The sequence below is a fragment of the Zalophus californianus genome, chromosome 9 (assembly GCF_009762305.2).
Source record: "Zalophus californianus isolate mZalCal1 chromosome 9, mZalCal1.pri.v2, whole genome shotgun sequence".
Taxonomy (NCBI): Eukaryota; Metazoa; Chordata; class Mammalia; order Carnivora; family Otariidae; genus Zalophus; species Zalophus californianus.
The window spans coordinates 87949842-87972029 of NC_045603.1; the positions used below are offsets into that span (position 1 = coordinate 87949842).

Here is a 22188-nt window from a genome sequence, read left to right on the forward strand (position 1 = left end):
AGTCTAAAATAATTTTCTAATTGGAAACATGACATTGTATGATATAATATAGTAAAATGCATAATTTTAAAGCTTTCAACTTTCAGAAACAACTTAATATAAGTATTTATTTCTAAGTAGTCCTAGCCCTCCCCTTCTGTCCTTCCATATCATTAAAATTTACATTGAAAACCTGGTACCACACTTCAACCTATAGAGAATTGATCGGGCTCTGCTTGAACAAGTAGCTCTAACATAACCAGAGAGACCCTGTCATGGAGACTGTGGCTTCATGTTCCCTTTTAAATTAGCATCTCCAGTTGGAGGTAGTGATGTGAGGTAATGATTAAAAGCTCCTGTTTGTAACCATTTGTAATTATCAATGACATCTAAACATGCTCATTAATTCAGCCTCTTAACCCTGACAACTGTTGTCTTTTGTCATTTTCTACTCCATTACCTATGTTATTGTCTCTATACCTTGACAAAAATCTATCTTCTGCGTGTCAGTGTTGTGTACTGGTGGAGGATAGATAATTTTATATTTTTGTGGAGGTACGATTTAACATGGGACCTATATTAATTTGGAGGGAGTATAGAAGATCATGTCAGTAGAGAGTTAAAGAATATACAAGATAAAATCCAGCAACTTTCTGGGTAGTGCTTTGGTTGAGTGTGGTTGAGTCCATAATATTTAATGTGATAACATGTAGAAGATTTTTTTCCAGGTGATACTTCAAGAAATTTCTAGTGGCGGAGAGGCAGTGAATTCCTTGTGCCAGGGCACCACCACAGGAAGTGGTAATTGTGAGGGCAGTAGCATGATTACGGACATGGATTATGTCTTCATGGATTTCTAGTCTACAAAGAAACACACAAGCCATAAACATCATTGCAATAATTTTGAAGAAAAAGCATTTTAAGAGTATATAGCAAAGACAAATAAGATGAGATCTGAAGGATGCAGACAAAACAAAACAAAACGAAACAAAATGGAGAAGGTAGAATAGGGTCAAGTGGTCCAGGCAGAGAAAGGTGCATCTGTTAGACACTGAGGGGCTTGTCTTAGTTGAAGAACTGGAAAAACACAAGAATCAAGATAGAGAAGGGCCTGATATTAAGGCTGGAAAGGGAAATTGGGAGATGTCAGATTCTGCTGGGATGCCGTCATGAAGATTTTGGTCTTTATCCTAAGGGCAGGGGTAGCTACATAATTTCTGAGGCTCAGTGATATGAAAATGCAAAATGAAAATGTGGGGTTCCTTTTACAAAAATTATTAAGAATTTCAAGACAGTGACAGCTGAGTATTAAACCAAATGCAGGACTTTTCTAAGCACTATGCCTAGTGTGACTGTACCGGTCATAAACCCATGACATTGGCCCTACCTAAGGGCAGTGAGAAGCCAAGGAAAAGTGCGAAGTACAGAAGAGTGATGATTGGATTGGCACTTTAAAAAGACAAATTCTTATATTGTTCTACCAAGGCATGTTTAGTTGGTGAGTAAAGGCAAAGGAATATTAATATCTCTCAGATCCAGGATTATAAATTATTACTAATATGATCCTTACAAGTCATGTGCTTAGATACATAGTTATCCAGAATCTACTCAAACTTGTTAGTAGAAGTAGTAAATATGGTAAAGTCTTGAGATTTTTGCTTAAGGTCATCCACTGTCAACCAACATTTTAATACACCTAAATAATTTTGTCCTCTAATCATTTAGCAACATAAGCAGAAAATTTCAACTAATTAACAAGAACAGTGCTTAAAATAAATGTTGTTCTTTTTTGTTTATGAACATGACAAAAGTATGAAGAATTTGGAAGTATGGAAAAGAAAATAATTTAAAGAATACAAGGAGGACAACTTTCTGCTAATCCTTGTTTGTTGTAATTATTTGCATATTCTGCTTAGAAGATGTGTTTTGTTGTTTTAAAACAATAGGCTATATTTCATATGCAACCAAATATTGAGAATCAAGTCTTTTGTCCATCATCATTCTGCCAAAACAAGTCTTGAATATCGAATGATGTAGTAAGAAATAAGTGAATGAGAAAAAAATTCATTTTATTTTTTACAATAATAATCTTAACTTTTTGTGTTCTTACAAATTTCAAACACCTTACAGAGAAATAATACTATCAGCAAAACTAAAAAATTGACAATGATCCACAGTTTAATTTTTTGATACATAGAGAATCAATTTTCTTTAAGGACATTGATGACAGAATAGAGGTCAACCTTTACTTTTTAAAATGTCTGACAACTTTAGAAATCAGCAACATTATGTTTTTTTTAATCTGGTTAATTCAAGTTTATAAATATTATGGTAAAAAAATCCCCAGCTAACAGTATTTTTAAAAAGAAGGTATCTGTTAGATATTTGTGTACTATGACAATAAAAAGGAAATATTTTTTTGTGGATATCATTCTTCTTTAGATACAGGCTATCAATTGTAAGAAATGACCTTATTTACTTATGTTTATGGTTTAGCTATATAAGCAAAGTGTCTTAGAGAGTGATGCCAAATGAGTAAAATATAGGGGTATGAGAGAGGTACAATCCTCATATATTAATTTGGAGCTGTGAGTACAGAGCAATGCATAGTGGGGAAGTGAGTTCTCAGTTTAAAGTTACTTCAGTTTAACAGAAGAAGCAGGCACACACACACATAAATATACAACTTAAGCAATTACACTATTCAACTTGGTCTGGTTGTATAGAATTGTGTACCTAAGGGTAGGTGACTACAGTGTCAGATACAAGCAGAAGTGATAAGCAGATGGGCCTAATCTTAAAGGCAGAGAATCAGAAGGAGATATGGATAAAATAAAGACTGCGAATTGCAAAGGAAAGTGGGGTGAGGTCTAGCAAATTACAGGCTTGCAAATCTTGTGTGAGATAAAAACCGGTCTCAGTATTGGATAGCTATTGGCAATGGAATTTTATTATGAATGCTTAAATTTGATGGGACATTCAAAGAGAGTTCCTGCCAATCTAGGAGAAATGTTAGAAAAGTTAATTAGAATTAACACACATTTGGCAGAGAATAGGGTGGATAATTGTGCTGGGCTAGTTTTGGGATCCAGGTAATAAAAAGACTTCATGAGGGAGGTAGAGTAATTACTGAGCTTTAAAAGATAAGAGTGAAACTGCGAGATAATTCATAATCATTGTTATTGCCTAATATTTATTTTTGTTGCTTCCTAAGCTGTTGAGTAAACTGGAAGACCTACCTGCAGGGGGAAAACAGGAACTCTGTCTCTGAAATGCAATTCCACCTCAATGCACAATTAATAGAAATGAGTTAATAGTGTGACATCATGTAGTTATTATAATTGGACAAACATACATCAGTTTAATTTAACTTAAACATTTTCTAAGAGGTTAAAAAGCTTTGGAAATAGAAAAGACCCTTAAAGTTTATTCTTTAAAAAGATTTTAATTTGAAAGTTGAAAAAAATATAGTTGTGATATTTTTTGCACAATTATGTTGAAACTCAAAAATTGTACATAATAATACTGATGAAATTACTTGCCTAGGTCCATGAGCGATGATTCTTCAATTGTTTGTTGAACTGGCTCAGAGAGGAAAAAGCTAACCACACAACCACTCTGAAAAATGAGACAAATTATAATATTTCTTCATATCTTATATTTACTTATTACTCCTATTCACAGGTGGGACCCCTGTGATGGGGTGGATGGACCCCTAATCCAATATGACTGGTATCTTTATAAAAAGGGGAAATTTAGATACAGACATTCATATAGGAAAGATAATGTGAAGAGACACAAGCAGAAGATGGTCTTTTATAATTCAAGGAGAGAGGCCTGGAATAAATTTTTCTGTCGCAGCTATCAGAAGGAAACAACCTTGTGGACACCTTGATTTCAGACTTTCAGATTCCAAAAATGGGAGACACTGTATTTCTGTTGTTTAAATCGCCCAGTGTGGGGTATTTTGTTATGGAAGCCCAAGCTAACTAACATAGCACCCAATGGTGGTCCCTTCATCTATGACCTAGATTCTATTCCTTCCTCCTCAGGAACCTCGTGGAATATCTCAATCTATACTTTAGTACCTTTACCTTCTTCCTTTCTTTCTCACCAGTGTAAAGAAGTCTCTCCATTAATAACTAGCAAACAGAGGAGTCAACCCACATAAAATATACTCACACATGAATAATACCTTGTCACTAATGTCCCTTTCAGATCCTGTGTTATTTTCCCCCTCCTTGACAAAACTTACGGAAAGAGTTGCGAACATTCATACTGGTTCCACTTCTTCAATTTCAACTCACTTTATGATCTACAACACTCAGGTTTCTGCCACTAATTGTCCTCCAAAAATGTTCTTACCATCATTTTCAACAACTTTTTCTTTTCAAATGTCTTTTTTCCCCCAAATCCAATGGGGTTTTCTTGGCTTTATTTTTTTAAAGATTTTTATTTATTTATTTGAGAGAGAGTGAGAGAGATCACAGAAAGAGATGGAGACAACATCTATGTAGCAGTTTTACACATCATAAATTTGTTAATTACTAATTTTGATCTCTATGTATTGATCTCTTGTGAGCTTGCTTAGTAAGAATCTATCCTCAAGAAATGTATCCATATTCAGGATGCTGACCAAACCAAGTTTACTTATTTTGAAAGCTTGAAGTCAAACTTCAGACTGTGCAGAATTTGTTGAAGAAAATTTGACCTTCTTTGGCCTTTTGACAACGAGTCAATTATTCTTCTCTGGCGACATTTTGGCCTCACCACCCAATGGTTATTAAACTTCAATAGTAGGCAGAATATCTTCCCAATTAGTGTCTGAAATGTCACCACTAGCTAATTATTCCCTTGTGTTTACACTGTCATATCCTTGAAATCCTCGTTTGTAATTCCGGGTGTGGGTGACATACTAAATACTAATTCCTTATTGTAACAAGATTGTTTTCATTCTTGAGGAGAGACATGATTCAGTGTCAGTGGAGGCAGAAATCAACAAGAGCGATGAAGAGGGTGAGAAAAGTAATGTTGCTGGATCTCAAAATAATTGATTTTAAAATTTCCTCCAACTTGACTTTACTCATGTGCATGCTTCCCACTGCTTTTTAGCACATGGCACCACTGGGTAGTTTGAGTTATAGAAATGTCAGTAAGTATAATTGCTCTTACTGATAACTTAGATCAATGTTCTCAGTTGGATTTGTATTGAGTCCTAAGCAATGTGGCTACATTTAGTTGTATAAGTTGTATACTGAGCAACTCTACAGGTGCCATTTTTACATGGACTGTAAGTATAATCCTACTTAGCAGTATTGCCCATATGTAGGGCTGGCAGATATACCAAATAAAAACAGAGGATGTACATGCAATATTTGCAACATACTTATTCTCAAAAAATATTTATTTATCTCAAATTCAAACTTAACTGGACTGCATTTTATCTCATTTCCTTACAATATGAGGTGCCTAGAAAATGTGTGGGCACATTTTTGGTTGTCTCAGGGGATGCAACTGGCAATTAATGGGCAAACCACTTATTCTAAATGTCTTGCAATACACCTAGGAGATTCTCACATTATGAGGAATTTTGCTTTCCTGCATAATTCTTCAAAGGGTAATAGTTTCCCAGGTTAGAAAAAAAAAATCTGAATTTAATTACTTTATTCTAGAAGTGAGAAAACTGAATACCAGATAGCATAAGTGAGTCATTGATTGAAATTAGTACCAAAAAAAAAAAGTCCCCAAATAAAGAGTGGTAGAGTGTAGTCAGTAAGCCAGGCCCACCTGTGTTACCATTGCCAAAGGCCTATAGATGTGAAGAATGCATATGGGGGACAGGTAGAACATGTAGGTAGAGAGAGCTCTGTAGGAGTCCTAGAGCATGCTAGCCCTACATAAGCTTGAAACTACTGTGACCTATTGATGAATTTTAAGCAGAAAAGCATCACAATTAGATGTTTTTGGAAAGATGACAGTGCAGCATTGTGGAGGAAAGAAAAAAACAGCAGCCAGTTTTGGAGAATATCACCAGCAAAATTCCTCATATGCTCAATATATTGTATTTTCTGAGCACTCCATTCTGCTTTCCCATTAAATCTCTAAAATGGCATTTGTGTTCTTTCCCATCCTTCTTGAACCCCAGTCCTGGTTGGGAGGTAAGTATCCTCCTTTCTTCTCCTTTGTTTTTCTAACCTCCAATCTTCTTTTATAAAATTATCCTGCTTTGAAGATCATGTCTGCTGACTATACTGCCCTCCCCACTTGCTGTTGCACTAGTCTGCTGATCTCTAGGTCACTGACCTTCACTTCTTGAACATTTTCCGCCTTGGAACATTGTTGTTGTCTTCAATAGTACTCGTCATAATTCACGCTTATTTTAATATTCACACAAATTATCCTTCCTTGTGGTACATTCTTTGTTTTTGAACTTCTCTCATCCATTAATCTTGTTCTGCATCTCACTCAGCCACTCACTCCTGTGCCCTTTATCATGTCTTGATCCGTGAAGAAATCTCTTCCATTATCTTGATTTCTAGCTGCCCAGTCTACCGTCACCATCTTCCTCCTTTCCAGCTCATTCCCTCTAGTTATACGACTCAAACAATCTTTTGACTCTAAGACCTTTTCACTGGCCTTAACTCCTTTCATATTCTCATGTTCCTTCTTGGACAATTTGGATCCAATAGTTGATATTAATAACACTATTCCATATTTCTTTCAACTTGTTTGTTCCCCTCTCCTTTTATTTTATTAAATATTTGTCAAAAACCCAACTTGGGTCATTCTCTGCCAACTCTGCAACTGTAGCAGGCCTGCTGAATGTTCCTGGAGAAAAGCACTCAACCACACTCACTGGTCTTACTATCACCTCATGCCCACAATCCTCAAGTTGGTGTTTAAGATTTTCTAGAAAGCTATACCTGTCAGTAGTCCATTTATTCTTCTATTCATCTATAGGTCTATTTAATACTTATCCCTGCTCCTCAACATGCCAACACACTTTCCCCCTCTTTCAGTCTTCTCAAGGCTGTCTTCTTGTTGGCAGAAAAAATAGAAACAGAAAAGAATTTCTATAAGCTTCCACCAACACATCTGTCATCTTGCCTTACTTCTGTCCTTTCCTCTATTCCATGGGTGGCCTGTTTGTGCTTTAATCTGAGACTGATTTGGGCACTAGATCCCATGCTCTGCTCTCTACTCAAGGTCAACACTTTGGTCTCTCGCTAAGTTCTCATTTCTCTCAACATCAATATTTGCTTCCTCAATGGATCTTCTTAGCAGCATACATATATGCTATGACTTATTTCAATAAACAAAATTCCTGACCTACATTTCCCTGCATACTATCTTATTCCTGTTCATCCTTAGGGCAAAGCCCCTTCAAGGATAATTTTCTACTTTCTATGCCAAATTCCTCTCTTCATATTCTCTTTTGAGCCTATTTCAATCACGGTTTTGTTCCTAACACTCCCAACAAACTGTTCTTGTTAGATTCCCTAATGATATCCATTTTGTAAAATCCAGTGGCCAATTCCCAAATTTTGACCTATCAGTAGTATTTGAAATGGCTGATTTTTCCTTCTTTAAAATAGGTTTTTCTCTTGGATTCTAAGCATAAGATGCTTCTGGTGTCCAACAGGTTGCTTTTTCTCAGCTTCTCTTGTTGATTCTCTCCCATCCTCTCAAATTTTAAAATTGGTGTGCTGCATGGTCTAGCCCTCAGATCTCTTCTCTTTTATATTTATATTTCACCTTAAGTAATCTCATCCAATCTCATGGCTTTGAAAACCAATTATTTGTTGACAACTCCAATATTTTTATTTCCAGCCTCTCTTTTTCCCTCAACTCAAGACATTCATTTTTCCACTTGACATTTTTAATTAGAAATTTCATATGGAACTCAAACTTAGTATATTTTGATCTAAATTCCTGTTTGCCCCCGCTCTCCACTGTCCTCCTACAGTTTTCCCCATCACAGCAAATACTCAACCAATATTAGCTCATATGGCCATAACGGTGGGTTAGTGATTGGCATTTATCCTGACTGGTCAGTGCCTGTGCCCTAAAGCTTGTAAATATTTGAAACATCCCTCCTATGTGGAACATTATATATTTGGTGAATAAGTTCATAAAAGTTTGGGATTTGTTCAGGGACTCTAAACTTACTGGTCTTTGATATATCAGTTGTTCCAGTAAATGCATTAGGCTATGTTAAATGCTTTACGAGGTTATTATATATACTGCTAGAGTAGATGTTTATCTAACTAATAATGGTTTAAAAAATGTCTAATAATGTACTTTAAATTTACAAATGCAGTCAATAAAGAGCAAATTTGAAAGCCAATTGAACAATTTTAAAATTAAAGTCTGTATCAGCTTATTTTTTGTTGAATTCAGAAATCTTATTAATATGTTTTTGCCAATTATATTATAAAGCCATTTGCAATTTAAAATGATTGATTTTTGAGAAAGTTGATAAATTCAAAGTTGCTGAAAACTTAAGTGTTTTTCTTATATCATATGACATATTCTTACTCTCAAAGACTACAGAGACTTAAAGTATTTTCAAAGATCAGAAGTAATGTAATATAACACTGAGATCAATTTTTTCTTACTTTAAAATAACACATTAAGAATTCCCATTTATTAAGAGGCCAGCCAACATCTAGAATTGGCTGCAAGATTTAGTTTCAGTGAGTTAAAACAATAAGCTAAATCTATCTCTCTCAAACACTGTGAAGGGCTGTAAAAATGTGAATTTAAAAATGAATTCTCATAAGAGTTTTAAATCAAAGTCGAACAGTAATTGTATTTTATTGCATTTTTCATAAAGCAGCTTGTCAGAATGTCCAGTCTTTAATGTAGTTCAACCCACTATATTCGTATTGGAGTTACATAGAAGAATGACACTATGAAGAATGGTGAACTTCTAAAGAATCTTTTATAATTCTGATTCTAAAATGTCATCAGTACTTCACTAGACTCTGAAAAATAATCTTGGTTCTACTGATGGTACACATGTGACATTTATCCTGCCTGCAATGTAATCTCATCCAGCTCCAAATAAAAAAAGAGCAATGTAGTGACAAATGTAGTAATTAACATCTGGGTTTAGCAAGCAGGGGACAAGAAACATATGTTCACTATTAAGATAGGATTTACCCATTTGGATTTATGTTGACATTTGATTTCTGCTTAAAAAAATAACATTGCTTAAACCATAAATGATACTATTCCTTATTTTAAGAGGTTTTTAGAAATGAACAGCAATACTGCAAAGAGTTAGAAATTACAATTAATATGGCTTTAAAATTTTAAAAAATAACAGCTGTTTATATATCTCAGCAGAAGTAAAATGTGGATACATGTGTGTTTAGGTACTGCAATCATTTGCTATAACTTTATGTTTATATTGTTCTTTATAAAGATCTTACTTAGTTCATAGCACAATTCCACCAAAACAGCAAAATTTAAAGCAAAAACAATTCCTGTTATCACAACTGTCATTTGCTTGTGGAATGAAATTACATTGAAAGGAAAAAAGAAGTTTTTATTAGCGTGAGAGAAGAAAGTAAAACTAAAAAACAAAAACCAGGTAGATACAGGACTAGGATGTCTAAACTGATGTTTCCAACCTCATTAGAAGAGATACTGAGGTAGTATGTAATTATAGTCTTCGTTTATGTCTATTTTCTTTTATCCACAGATTGTGTGTGTGAGAGAGAGAGGCAGACAGATAGGCAAACAGAGAGACATGGTCTCAGAGATTTACAAGCATCCCTCTATCTCTGTTGCTCTTGTGTCTTTAGCCTAAAGCCCCAAAGACGTCTGCCCCATCTAACTTAACTCAGACACCACCACTGGACTTTAAAACAGACTTTTTATCTCATTTCCTTGACAAAAAGCAAGCCTGCTTAGAATCAGGAATGATCCTAGAAGGGAATACGACAGCTGATTTTAACAAGATAAGCTTGTCCCATTTTATATTCCAGCTGTATCTTCTACTTCCTCTCTTCCCCTTTTTCCATTCACTGCCATACATTTCTTTATGTTCATGTCTGTATTTATCACAATATTAAAAATGCTTTGAGAATAAAGTTTATATGATTAGTTGAATCTCTCCAATTTGTTCTCTACAACCAATTTAAAGCTCTTAATCTAGTGTTATACATAGTAATGTTATAGTTATACATGCCCAATACAAATTTAAAAATGTTCACATAGTTATATACAGTGATATAAAACATTTTAAACAGTTACAAATAAATGTACTCAATGTACTTTAGTAATAAATGTGCTAATGTAACTAAAAAAGAATATGAGTTTTAGTGTATAGGCATAATAAGATTATTTGCTTTTCCTACACTGCCATATGATAAGCAGCTATGAAAGAAGAAAAGTATTTTGTTTTGGGGCTTGCTCAGGGGCAGAGGGAGGGAGAATCTTAAACAAACTCTGCGCTGAGCGAGCCCCCTGTGGGGCTCAATCTCACAACCCTGAGATCACGACCAAAACCAAGAGTTGGACGCTTAACCAGCTACACCACCTAGGCGCCTCAAGAAGAAAAACATTTTTATAAGGATTTTTCTAGGGCCAGAGATGGGGATTATCCTATTCCAGGAATATTCATCACAAATATAAATTTACTTTAAACCTCTTATTTTATTAGAAGAGGAAAGGAAACTTATGTATGTATAAAAATTTCCCCTAAGTCATTCACATTACTTTAAATAATTAAAATACTCATGTTACATCCATGACTTTATAGATTTTGGTGTTTATGTAGATAACTATGTACATAACTATGTTTACAGGGAAAAACTGTATCAATAATATAAAATTTTTAAAAATCTCAAAAAAATCTCTTTACTTTGAAATCATTTATGTCATTTTTAGGTCAATAATGTTTTATTTAGTCAATTTTTAAAAAAGATTTTATCTATTTATTCGACAGAGAGCAGAAGCAGGGGGAGTGGCAGAGGGAGAGGAAGAAACAGGTTCCCTGCTGAGCAGGGAGCCTGATGCAAGTTTCGATCCCAGGACCCTGGGATCATGACCCAAGCTGAAGGCAGATGCTTAACCAACTGAGCCACCGGGGGAAACTTATTTAGTTAATATTAAAATAAGTTTTCATTTCCAGTATATAAAAAAACTGAATCAGGGAAGTGTCTACCAACATATGGAGACACATAAAGCTTTCCCCATGATTAATCCATGCGAAGATAATTGAAAACTGACCACATTATGCATTATGCACAAAGAACTTGGGTGATTAGGCAGGTCACACTGCTTATTAATGCTAATCAGCATCTGATGATATCCCTGTCAAATTATTATTTTTCCATTACCATGTAATCCATATAATGAGTATCGTATCAAGTCCCACAAATTCCTTAGGAATAAAGGGGTAAAACCAATGAACCAAGTTATAAAAGTCTTTATGGGGTCATTGGCTCTTATCAACATAGACTACTGATAGGCTGTAAGCTCCTTAGGGGAGTGCCCACATCTGATTCAGCTTTCGACTTTCTAGAATAGAATTTCTCAAATCTGGCTGTGCATCTAAATCACTTGTGTTCTTAAAAAACACAGATACCTAAGTATCAGCCTTTATCTAGCGAATCAGCATTTCCAAGGATGGGGCCTCAGAGCATACTTTTTAAAACCTCCTCAAATTATTTGAAAAAAATTGATCACTAGGTACTCTTTTGCCCCTCGTTCCTGGCCAGACAGTATACACTGTAGGCAATCAATAAATATTTGTTGAATGATTGATACAATAGTTTTCCAAAGTGGCCCCTATAATACTAGTGCCCACATTTCATTTTTGTTTGATTTTTTGTTAATATAGCACTACTTTATTTATTTTGTAGTACAGAAATGACAACTAATAAATAGATATAGGATTTACATTCCAGGAAGGTGTTTTAATGTATTCTAAATACTCATTGTGCAAAATTCAGTTAAATTATTGGAGGGGATGTTCCTTTGGGAGAAGGCGCACCTATAATGTTGGCTTCCTTTGGTATGAGACAAATGGAATTACCCTTGTTTGGAAGTCCAGTGTTAGAAGTTGGCTGACACATTCTCACTCGGAGCATTTCTAGGATCTGTGATTTTACAATAGTGTCTCATGTTTGATGATATAAATAGGTCTTCTTTTTCTTTCTAGTTTTTTTTTTTCCCCTCACTCAACTCTTAGACCTTAATTCCTCCAAGAAAAAAACAGTGTGGTGCCTGAAATTTCTTCAGCTTTCCTTTGCCTAAATACTAACCAATAGATATTAAAAACAACACAAAACAAAATAAGAACACTCTCCCTGGGGTATCTACAGTAGTACTTTCATTAGCACATTAGCAAAGGTGAATGTGAAGAATCCTGTGAGCTCCATGTTCGGTGGTTTTGTTCATCTTTGTGAATGCAGCAACGATTGTGATGGGCAACAATATTCACTAAGCCTTGCTGTGTTAAGCTGCACTTTTGCAAGTCTTCCCTACTTGTTACATCTGACTCCTTTGCTTTCCCCTCTCATAACAGGCCTCTGCTACCACTTCTATATGAACTTATCCTGTGAGCGGATACATTTAAGAGTTCCCTAGTGAAAGCCTGCTGCATGAAAACAGATCTCAATATTTGCCTTATTCACACTAGGGCCAGAAATCAGAAGGTCTCTCCGCTTTGCACTTATTTGTTTCTGCCTAAATAAGCTAAAGCCTGGAACTTTCCATGGTTACTAGATATTTTGTCAATTATCTTGAAAAGGCATAGCCTTTAAAACAGCTTTTATATAATTAGTGAGGCAACCTTCAGCATACAAGGATGACAATCCTACCCCCTCCCCTCCGCATTTTCCCTTATAGACAGCTGCCATATCCATGAGGTCCTTTGTAGCGTAAGTTAACGGACATGGCCTTCAGAGAATGTCAGAGTAAGTAAAGAACATTAAGATATTAACATTCTAAAAAGGGGCACCTGGCTGGCTCAGGCGGTAGAGCACATGACCCTTGAGTTCAAGTCCCATGTTGGGCATAAAGTTTCCTTAAAAAGATGTCAACATTCTATATTCTTAAATATACAAAAAGCACTTGAAATCTAATGAAATAAATTAAGTTGCCTTGATCCTATAGGGCAGAAGCCTCTGTTATATCACATTTCCCATTACTCACTGATTAAGACATAAAACCAAATATATTTAAAAGATGGGATATAATTTATATTGAGTATGCATGGACAATAGTTTAAATTTATGCATATGCAATAGATCTACATATAACCATTTATTATAGTATTGCTTTACTATTGCCTAATACTGTTTTTAACAATTATTTTACATCTTTGTTTTCAGTTTCCTCATTACATAGTTGTATTCCCATGATGAATACATACTTTGTTTTTTTCTCTTTATTCATAACAGACATATTAAAAATGTGCTCTGAGCGGCCTTTCTGAAGGGTACAATCATGATTCAGTGCACTATTAATGCTCATCTTTTAGAAGCACAGCCAGGCAGTATTCCTGGGCTTGGTACTAAGTAACGAGCACAATTTGTCTCTAAGTTAGCAGCTAGTAGGACTCTCAATATTATTCTCTAGTCAGCCAGAGGTCTCTGTCATGGGGTTCATATGGGATTATGCTGGGGCAAGGAAAAATATCAAAATTACATTAATTTTTATTTTTTAACATCATCCAAATTTTCAATTGTTCTACAAATTTTATTTTATTTATTTATTATTTTTATTTTTTCAGATTCCAAACATTCTGTCTCTTTTTTTAAAGATTTTATTTATTTATCAGAGAGGGAGAGAGTGAGCACAAGCAGGGGGAGTGGCAGGCAGAGGGAGAAGCAGGCTTCCCACTGAGCAAGGACCCCGATGTGGGACTTGATTCCAGGACCCTGGGATCATTACCTGAGCCGAAGGCAGACGCTTAACCAACTGAGCCATTCAGGCGTCCCTCCAAACATTCTCTTTATTACATGTTTGATTGAGAGGAAAAACTAAGTGTGGGTGGGGGAGAGGAAGGGAAGGGCTACCTTGCCTGGGAGCCCCCCCATCTATTTTTTTCTACAAATTTTAAAACATTTATTACTTATTAGTTTAGTCATTTCTGTGTAAAACATAAATAAATGACATGTTTTTGAAGCATGAACTAATTTCTTTAAAAAACCCAAACTTGTAGGATATAAGAATAAATAAGAGACTGCTGCTAAGTGCTTTTCAGATGCAGAATTTCCATCTTTTAGGTTTTAAAAAGCAATATAAATCCCATGGTTAATATATGCTAACGATTCTGTTATTATTCATTTAAAATATTTATTGAATATTGATGAGTTTGTAACTGTGCTATAAATGGGTAAAAATTGAATGAATATAGTCACTGAATTCTTTAAGCTTCAAAACAAAAGAAAAGTATTTAACCATAATGGATGCTGTATCTTTAGAGTTCCCTTTATCTAACACAACTTTCTTCCAGTTTCTATTTACTAACTCCTATTTGCCCTTTAAAAACAACTTGAATGTCCTGCTCTCCCGGATGTCTTCTCTAACTCACTTGGAATTGAGTTACATATACCTACCTAAGTGCTCAGCCACTTGTCTTTTGATACAAAATAGCATCTCCAACTGAGAGTCTACTAGCCTGGAAATAATACTGCAGCACAATCTTCTTGAGTCCATATTTGCTAAAAGTCAATAATATAGTAGGATACCTGAGTATCTACTATATTGAAGGCCAAATATCTGACCGTATCCAAACTGGACAAAAGGGAAAGATGTCTATAGTATGAGTAATTTTTCTCAAACAATAGTGTGCATCAAAACACCCCAGAGGGCCTGTTAAAACACAGACTGCTGGGCCTCATTTCCAAAATGTTTGATTTTGGACCCCTGGCTGGCTCAGTCAGTAGAGCATGCGATTGATCTCAAGGTCATGAATTTGAGCTTCATGCTGGGTATAGAGACTACTAAAAATAAAAAATAAACTTAAGATAATAACCAATGGCCAAAATTTCTGATTTAGTTTGTCTAGGATGGGGCCAAAGATTTGCATTCATACAAGCTCCCAAGTGAGGTTCCTAGCACAGTCCAGAAACTGTGCTTTGAAAAACACTAGTCTTAGAAACTGGTAATAAGGATTCAAAAGTCTCACCTCTTGCTCCTGCCTATATGGAATCTAACGTAGTCATTGACAAAATTTTGGGTTTTTTTTCTAATAGACATAGGACGCTTGTGGTCTGAATTGTGGGATTTTCTTCTTTTAAGTGGGTCTATTCATCATCAAACTACAGTATTACTCAGTTGGGAGGTACAGCAGTAAGCTCACATCCTAAATCAGTGAACCTATAGTTGAGATAGAATTTTTTTTTTAAAGATTTTATTTATTTGACAGAGAGAGACACAGCAAGAGAGGGAACACAAGCAGGGGGAGTGGGAGAGGGAGAAGCAGGCTTCCCACAGAGAAGGGAGCCCGACGTGGGGCTCGATCCCAGGACCCTGGGATCATGACCTGAGCTGAAGGCAGACACCCAACGACTGAGCCACCCAGGTGCCCCGAGATAGAATTTTTATTTATTTATTTATTTTTAAAGATTTTTAATTTTTATTTATTCATGAGAGACAGAGAGAGAGAAAGAGAGAGGCAGAGGGAGAAGCAGTCTCCCAAGGAGCAGGGAGCCCAATGCGGGACCCAATCCCAGGACCCCGGGATCATGATCTGAGCCGAAGGCAGACGCTTAACCATGTGAGCCACCCAGACGCCCTGAGATAGAATTCTTAATACATTCATTAATATATTGTATTTTTAAATTTCAGTAGGGTTTCCTTGATATACACTGATTTACTCTGCTACATAGCAAGTAATTTTTAAAAGTTCAAACCATGCCTTGTCTCATCTAATGACTTTCCCAAACTCCAAGTGGAGAAGAAAGGTTTTTGAAGTAACAGCTGAGTAAAACAGGATTCTTTGACCCTTTATTAAGTCCCAGTTGTGGGACTTAGTCTAGTCCTCCTTTTACAATGCCTGCAATTTACTGAAGCTTAAAATATGTCTACATATAGAGCATGATATTATGTATCATACACATGGTATAACCCAAGTGCTGCTGGCATTTAATTAAGACTGCAGAGTTCAGAAATGGCCTGTTTATGTCTGAATCAAGGCTGCACTAAGAGGGGCACCTGGATGGGGGAGGAGAAAAGAAGGGGTTCTCAATATTTTAATTGGGAAAGCCATACTAGGGCAGTCAGTATAAGTGCTTCTGTCATTCACTCACAACTCCAACAACAATGGGCATTTTATTAATTAGCATATTGAATGTCAGAGATTAGATTTTTTTAAATAAAAATGATAACTTGGGGGCGCCAGGGTGGCTCAGTCATTAAGCGTCTGCCTTCGGCTCAGGTCATGATCCCAGGGTCCTGGGATCGAGCCCCACATCGGGCTCCCTGCTCAGCGGGAAGCCTGCTTCTCCCTCTCCCACTCCCCTTGCTTGTGTTCCCTCTCTAGCTGTGTCTCTATCTCTATCAAATAAATAAATAAAATCTTTAAAAAAAATGGTAGCTTGTTGGCTAGTATGATTACTTTTAGAAATGGGCTCCCATAGGTGACACCAAAATCATTTCAGATATGTGGATTACTTAAGAATATTGCAAAAATGATTTCCATTTTTTGCATTAAAAGACAAAAAACCCTAATAGGCGTGCACCCTGTACCCTTAGGGATAGTGTTCTAGATAAATCCTTAAAGGGCCCTATGTCTGTCCAAGAACTCTGGAAGATTCTGTTAGTTTGGTACTTGCCTCTGAAACTTAGCATTTGTCTCATAGAAACCTTTCATGCAGATAGTGTTATGAACACCTGATATTAAAGAGAGGTAGTGCTCCCTTGAACATTCATAAGGATCTGTAACATCTGTATGTATGTATAGCTTCTATACATATGTGTGTGTGTATGGGGTGGGGGATTCTTAAGAATGCTTTTTTTGACCCATATGAGAGAGGGGAGCAAAACTGGGGTCTGGTATTTCTCTTCAATTTTCCAGGCTATTCTCAGAATCACTGGTGAGCATACCAAACACCTCACCAAGAAATCCTTCAATATTTTTTCAGATGGGAAGTGTCAATAGAACTAGACCTTCTGAAATGGTTACCCATGAGAGAAAAATGTATAGCTGAGCATAGAATGGGGGTGAGGAGACAGAGTGGCAGATATCTCTGAAAACTGAGGGTAGTATGGGTAAGGATTGCAGTTCTAGACTCCTATTTTTGATGATAGTAGATTAAGTCATTTAGGGCAAACCTCCTGCTCAGGATAACTGGATTACTACAATTTGTTTTTTTGAACTTTGCTTGAAAGCATCAGAGAGCTAACAAGATAGTGAAGAATTACCAGGCTAGGATCTGGGGCAAGGATTTGGAAATGTGAATCGGGTTTTGGCATTATATTTTTGTTGTGGGTGTTTATTGACATAGGTTTGAGCCGTGGAAGGGCTGAGAGGTTGAGCAGTACTTTTGATCACTTTGCAGAGATAATAGGAAAGGAAACAGAGTCCAGAGTTGCCAAGGAGGCTCTTGTTGAATCTGCCTTATTTTGGATTTAGATTCAAATTCACAGCTAAGGAAAAAGATGAGCCAGAAATAGGCCTTCATAAAAGTTACAGTTTGGTTTTGAAAAATCTGAATCCCTGCAACTGAATTTCATCTATCCTAGATTGTTAATGTCCTCAGATACTACAGTTCTCTAAACTAAGATAACAGCAACATAGGCCTCCAATTATTTCTACAAAAGATGTTGCAATACAATATCTGGCCACAATAAAAAGGAAAATAACTAGGCTTACAAAGGAACAAGACTGAATGATTAAAGACTAGTAGAAACACTAGACAATGGAAATATATATGCAGTGGGCCCCAGTATTGAAGTTTTTAGAAAGATTTAAAAATACCTATGCTTAGGGTCTCCTGGATGACTCAGTTCGTTGAATGTCCCACTTTTGATTTCAGCTCAGGTCATGACCTCAGGGTCCTGGGATCAAGCCCTGCATTGGGCTCCTAACTCAGCAGAGTCTGCTTGAGATTTTCCCTCTCTCTCTCCCTCTGTCCCTCCCCCTGCTCACTCGTTCTCTCTCTCACAAATAAATAAATAAATCTTAAAAAAAACTATGCTTATTATAAAGGACAGATTTTCAGCAAAGAACAAGAAACTAAAAAAAAAGGAAATTCTAAGACTGAAAATATAATAACTGAAATTAAGAGCTCAAAGGATGGATTTAACAGTATACTAAACATAGATAAGTAGAGAATAAATAACTCAGAAGACAAGTCAGAAGAAACTATTGAGAATAAGTTATGGAGAACAAAAGGATAAAAAATACAGGTGTAGAGGCATGACACATGGAGGATATGGTGAGAAAGGTTAACTTATATGTGATTACAGCTTCAGAAAAAAAAAGAGAGAGGAAAAAATATTAACAATATTTGAAGCAATAATGACAGAACTTTCCCAAACTGATGAAAGACATCAAGGAACAAATTCAGGAAGTGCTAACAAGCATAATAAGTGGAAACAAACATATCTGAGCAATTAAAATAAAACTGTGAAAACCAACAGTAAAAAGAGAAATATTAAAAGCAGATAAAGAATAAAGAAAAAACAGTTTCAAAGAGGAAACAAATACAATAGGTGGGTTTTAAACAGAATCAGTGGAAGCTAAAAGACAATGAACTAATAGCTTTAAAGATTTTAAAATAAAATCATTGGTATAGTCAACTAAAATATCCTCTGAGAATGAAGACAAATAAAAACTTTTCAGACAGATACAAATTTAGAAATTTTTTCTAGCAGCAAATTCATATTAAAAGAAATAATAAATGGTATTCTTCAGGTAGAGGGAAAGCAGCATCAGATATAAAGTCAGAGTTATAACAATGGAAATGAGATATGTGGGTAATATTAAATAGATATTGATTGTATAAAACAACATAGAACTTATTAAGTTTATGGGATATATATTATTAGTATAACATATAAAATTCAACTGGGTTAAATAGACTTAATCCGTGGTCACAGGAAAAATCATAGTAAACATAAGTATTTTAGGAGAATGATAAAGGAGATACAATATTGTATGTAAAAACTTGTGGGGTGCAATTAAATCTTGATTAGGAGGGGGATTTATAATTTTAAATGTGTGAGGACAGGTTGAAAATAAACAAGTAACTATCTGAGAATGTAATAAATAGAACAGCAAATTATAACCAAAGGAAGCAGAAGAAAAGAAATAATAAAGATCACACATAAATGAAATAGAAAAATAATATAATAGAGTCAATAAATCCCACATTTCATTTGCAAAGATTGGTAAAATTCATAATCCTCTGGCAATACTGACTAGAAAATGATATATGTAAGGAATAGAAGAGTAGACATCTTTTCAGATCCTATAGGTGTTAAAAAGATTGGGAGAAGATGTTCTGAATAATTTTATGCCAATAAATAAGCACAAATTCCTAGAGAACTATAACTTAGACCCAGGAAGAAATAGAAAATGTGAATTGTCCTGTAACTCTTAAATAAATTGAATCTCCGGAACTACATGGCTTTCCAAATTAAAGAAATAAAACCCATTTTATGCAAACTCATCCAGAGAAAAGAAGAAAAGCAAGAAGTCTTTGCAACTAATATGAGGCTAGAATATTCTCCATTCTAACCTGGTAAGACATTATAAGATAGAATATCTTTGTCATAAACAAAGCTGAAAACAAATGCTAAAGAAAATGTTAAATCAAATCCAGCAACACATAAAAAGGATATTGCGACCATGTAGAGTTTATTTTAGTAATGTAAATTTGTTTAAAATCAGAAAATTTATCAGTGCAATTCACCACACTCACAGAATAAAGGAGAAAAACCATTTATTATTGGGTGATCACTGATCAGCCCAATAGATTCAGAAAAAAAATTGATAAATTCAATTTTCTTTATTGTCAATTTTTTTTTACAACATAAGGAAACTTTCTTAAAATATTAAAGGGTACCTACAAAACCTGTATACTTAATGAGGAACTTTAGGCAGTTCTTCCCCGAATCCAGAATTAACACAAGCATATCTACCATCAACACTTGGAAGCCCTACAGAGTACAAAATAGCCAGAAAAAGAAATATAAAATATAAATATTGGAAAGAAAAAACTCCTGTTATTTGCAGACAATATGATGTTAAGTAGAATATTAAAAAAATACAAATAAATTATTAGAATTAGAAGTGAATTTAATAAGGTTGTTGAGAAAATTGTCAATATACAAAATTAGTTGTATCTATATACTGGTAAAAAAGAACAAAACGGAATTTTAAAAAGGTACAATAAGGCATCAAGTAAAATAAGATCTCTATGCATATAACAATAAGCTATTATTGAGAAAAAATTTTTTTAAAAATTTAAATAGGTACATGATAATGGACTGTAAGATATTAAGATGCATTTTCAACTAAAATCCAGTTGGCTTTTGCATGGAATTGACAAGAAAAATTTAAAATTTTGGGGTGCCTGGGAGGCTCAGTCAGTTAAGCATCTGCCTTTGGCTCAGGTCATGATCTCTGGGTCCTGGAATGGAGCCTCACATCAGACTCCCTGCTCAGCAAGGAGTCTGCTTCTCTCCTTACCCCCCACTCCTTCCCGCTGCCCCGGCTCATTCTCTCTAAGAAATAAAATCTTAAAAAAAAAGAAAAAGAAAAATTTACATGGAAATGCAGAAGTTCAAGAAGAGCCAAAATACTGTTTAAGAATAAGGATAAAATAGGAGAACTTACTCTGCTAGATTTCAAGACTTATTATAAAGCCACAGTAATTAAGACTTTTGGCACAAGGGTAGACAAAGAGATCACAGTGGCATAGAACATAGAGCCTGAAGTAGACACATATGTAGATGGATATTTAAATTATCACAAAGGTGGCACAACAAATAACAAGAAAAGGAAAGTCTTTTAAATAGTATTGGAACAATTCAAAATCTACATGGAAAAAAAAATAAGATGACTTTTATTTCACACCATGCACTAAAGTCTACTCTAGACAGATTGTAGGTTTTAATGTGAAAGGCAAAACAACAAAGCTTCTAGAAGATAATATAGGAAACTCTCTTTATGACATTGAGGTAAGGCATGTTCTAATCATATAAGAAAATATCAATACATTTTACTATATTAAAATGAAAAGTTTCTGTTTATCAGAAGACATAATAAAAAGAACAAGGGAACAAAACACAGAGTGAAGGAAAATCATTACAACGTATTTAATTAACAAAGGACTTCTATCCACAATGTATGAAAAATACTATAAATCAGTAAAAGAATGTCATATAATTTAATAGAAAAGGCAAGAGACATTAACTGGCACTTCACCAGAGGATATCCAAATGACCAAACATATGAAAAGGTGTTCCATCTCATTAGTAGTTAAGAAAATACAGACTAAAATGCAATGAGATGCACACTCACCAGAATGGCTAAAATTAGAAAGACTGGCAATACCAGGTATAGATAAGGTTGTGGGAAATGGGAACACTTATTCACTGCAAGCAGGAGCCTCTAATGTTGAAGATAAGCATATCCTAAAATCCAGAAATTCTGTTCCTAGGTGAATGACCAACGCGAGCGCATGAAGAGACACAAGTAAAAGAATGTTCATAACACCATTATTTGTAATGACCCCAACTTGGAAACATTCCAAATGTCTATGTAGAGAGGGATCTACAAATTGCAATATATTCATGTAACAGAATGCTATATAAAAATGAAAATCTACATACCTTAGATGTGGTCTGTCCCTGCATTGCTGGTTTAAACAAACAATCATTTTGTCATTGTCTCTCAATTCTGGGGTTTGGCTGAGCTCACCTATGGTGTTCTGGCTTGAGGTCTCTAACAGTCATTTGGTGATTGGAGCTAAAGTCATCCACTCAAAATACTGTGACGTTGATGCTAGCTGCTGGCTGGAACCTCAGCTGGACACCGGCAGAGCAGTGTTCCCTGGGCATTTCTCTACACTGTTTCTCCACCTGGCAGACTCAGGGGAACTCGATTTCTTATACGGAAGCTGAAGGTTTCCATAGGGAATACATGGAGAGGAATTGGCAGAAGCTGCATGGCCTTTTCTACCCTAACTTGAAAGCCATGCAGTGTCACTTCTACCAAACCTTTTGTAGACTTTT

The 22188-nt window shown here is 35.3% G+C and overlaps 1 protein-coding gene across 1 annotated transcript in view; it reads right to left on the reverse strand.

Moving 5' to 3' along the window:
- Positions 1-22188, reverse strand: part of PIK3C2G (phosphatidylinositol-4-phosphate 3-kinase catalytic subunit type 2 gamma) — a 382139-nt gene that overhangs the window by 44130 nt on the left and 315821 nt on the right. The window contains exon 30 of the mRNA XM_027593856.1: positions 3522-3597. Coding sequence (XP_027449657.1) covers positions 3522-3597 — 76 coding nt within the window. The remainder of the gene's footprint in view (positions 1-3521; positions 3598-22188) is intronic.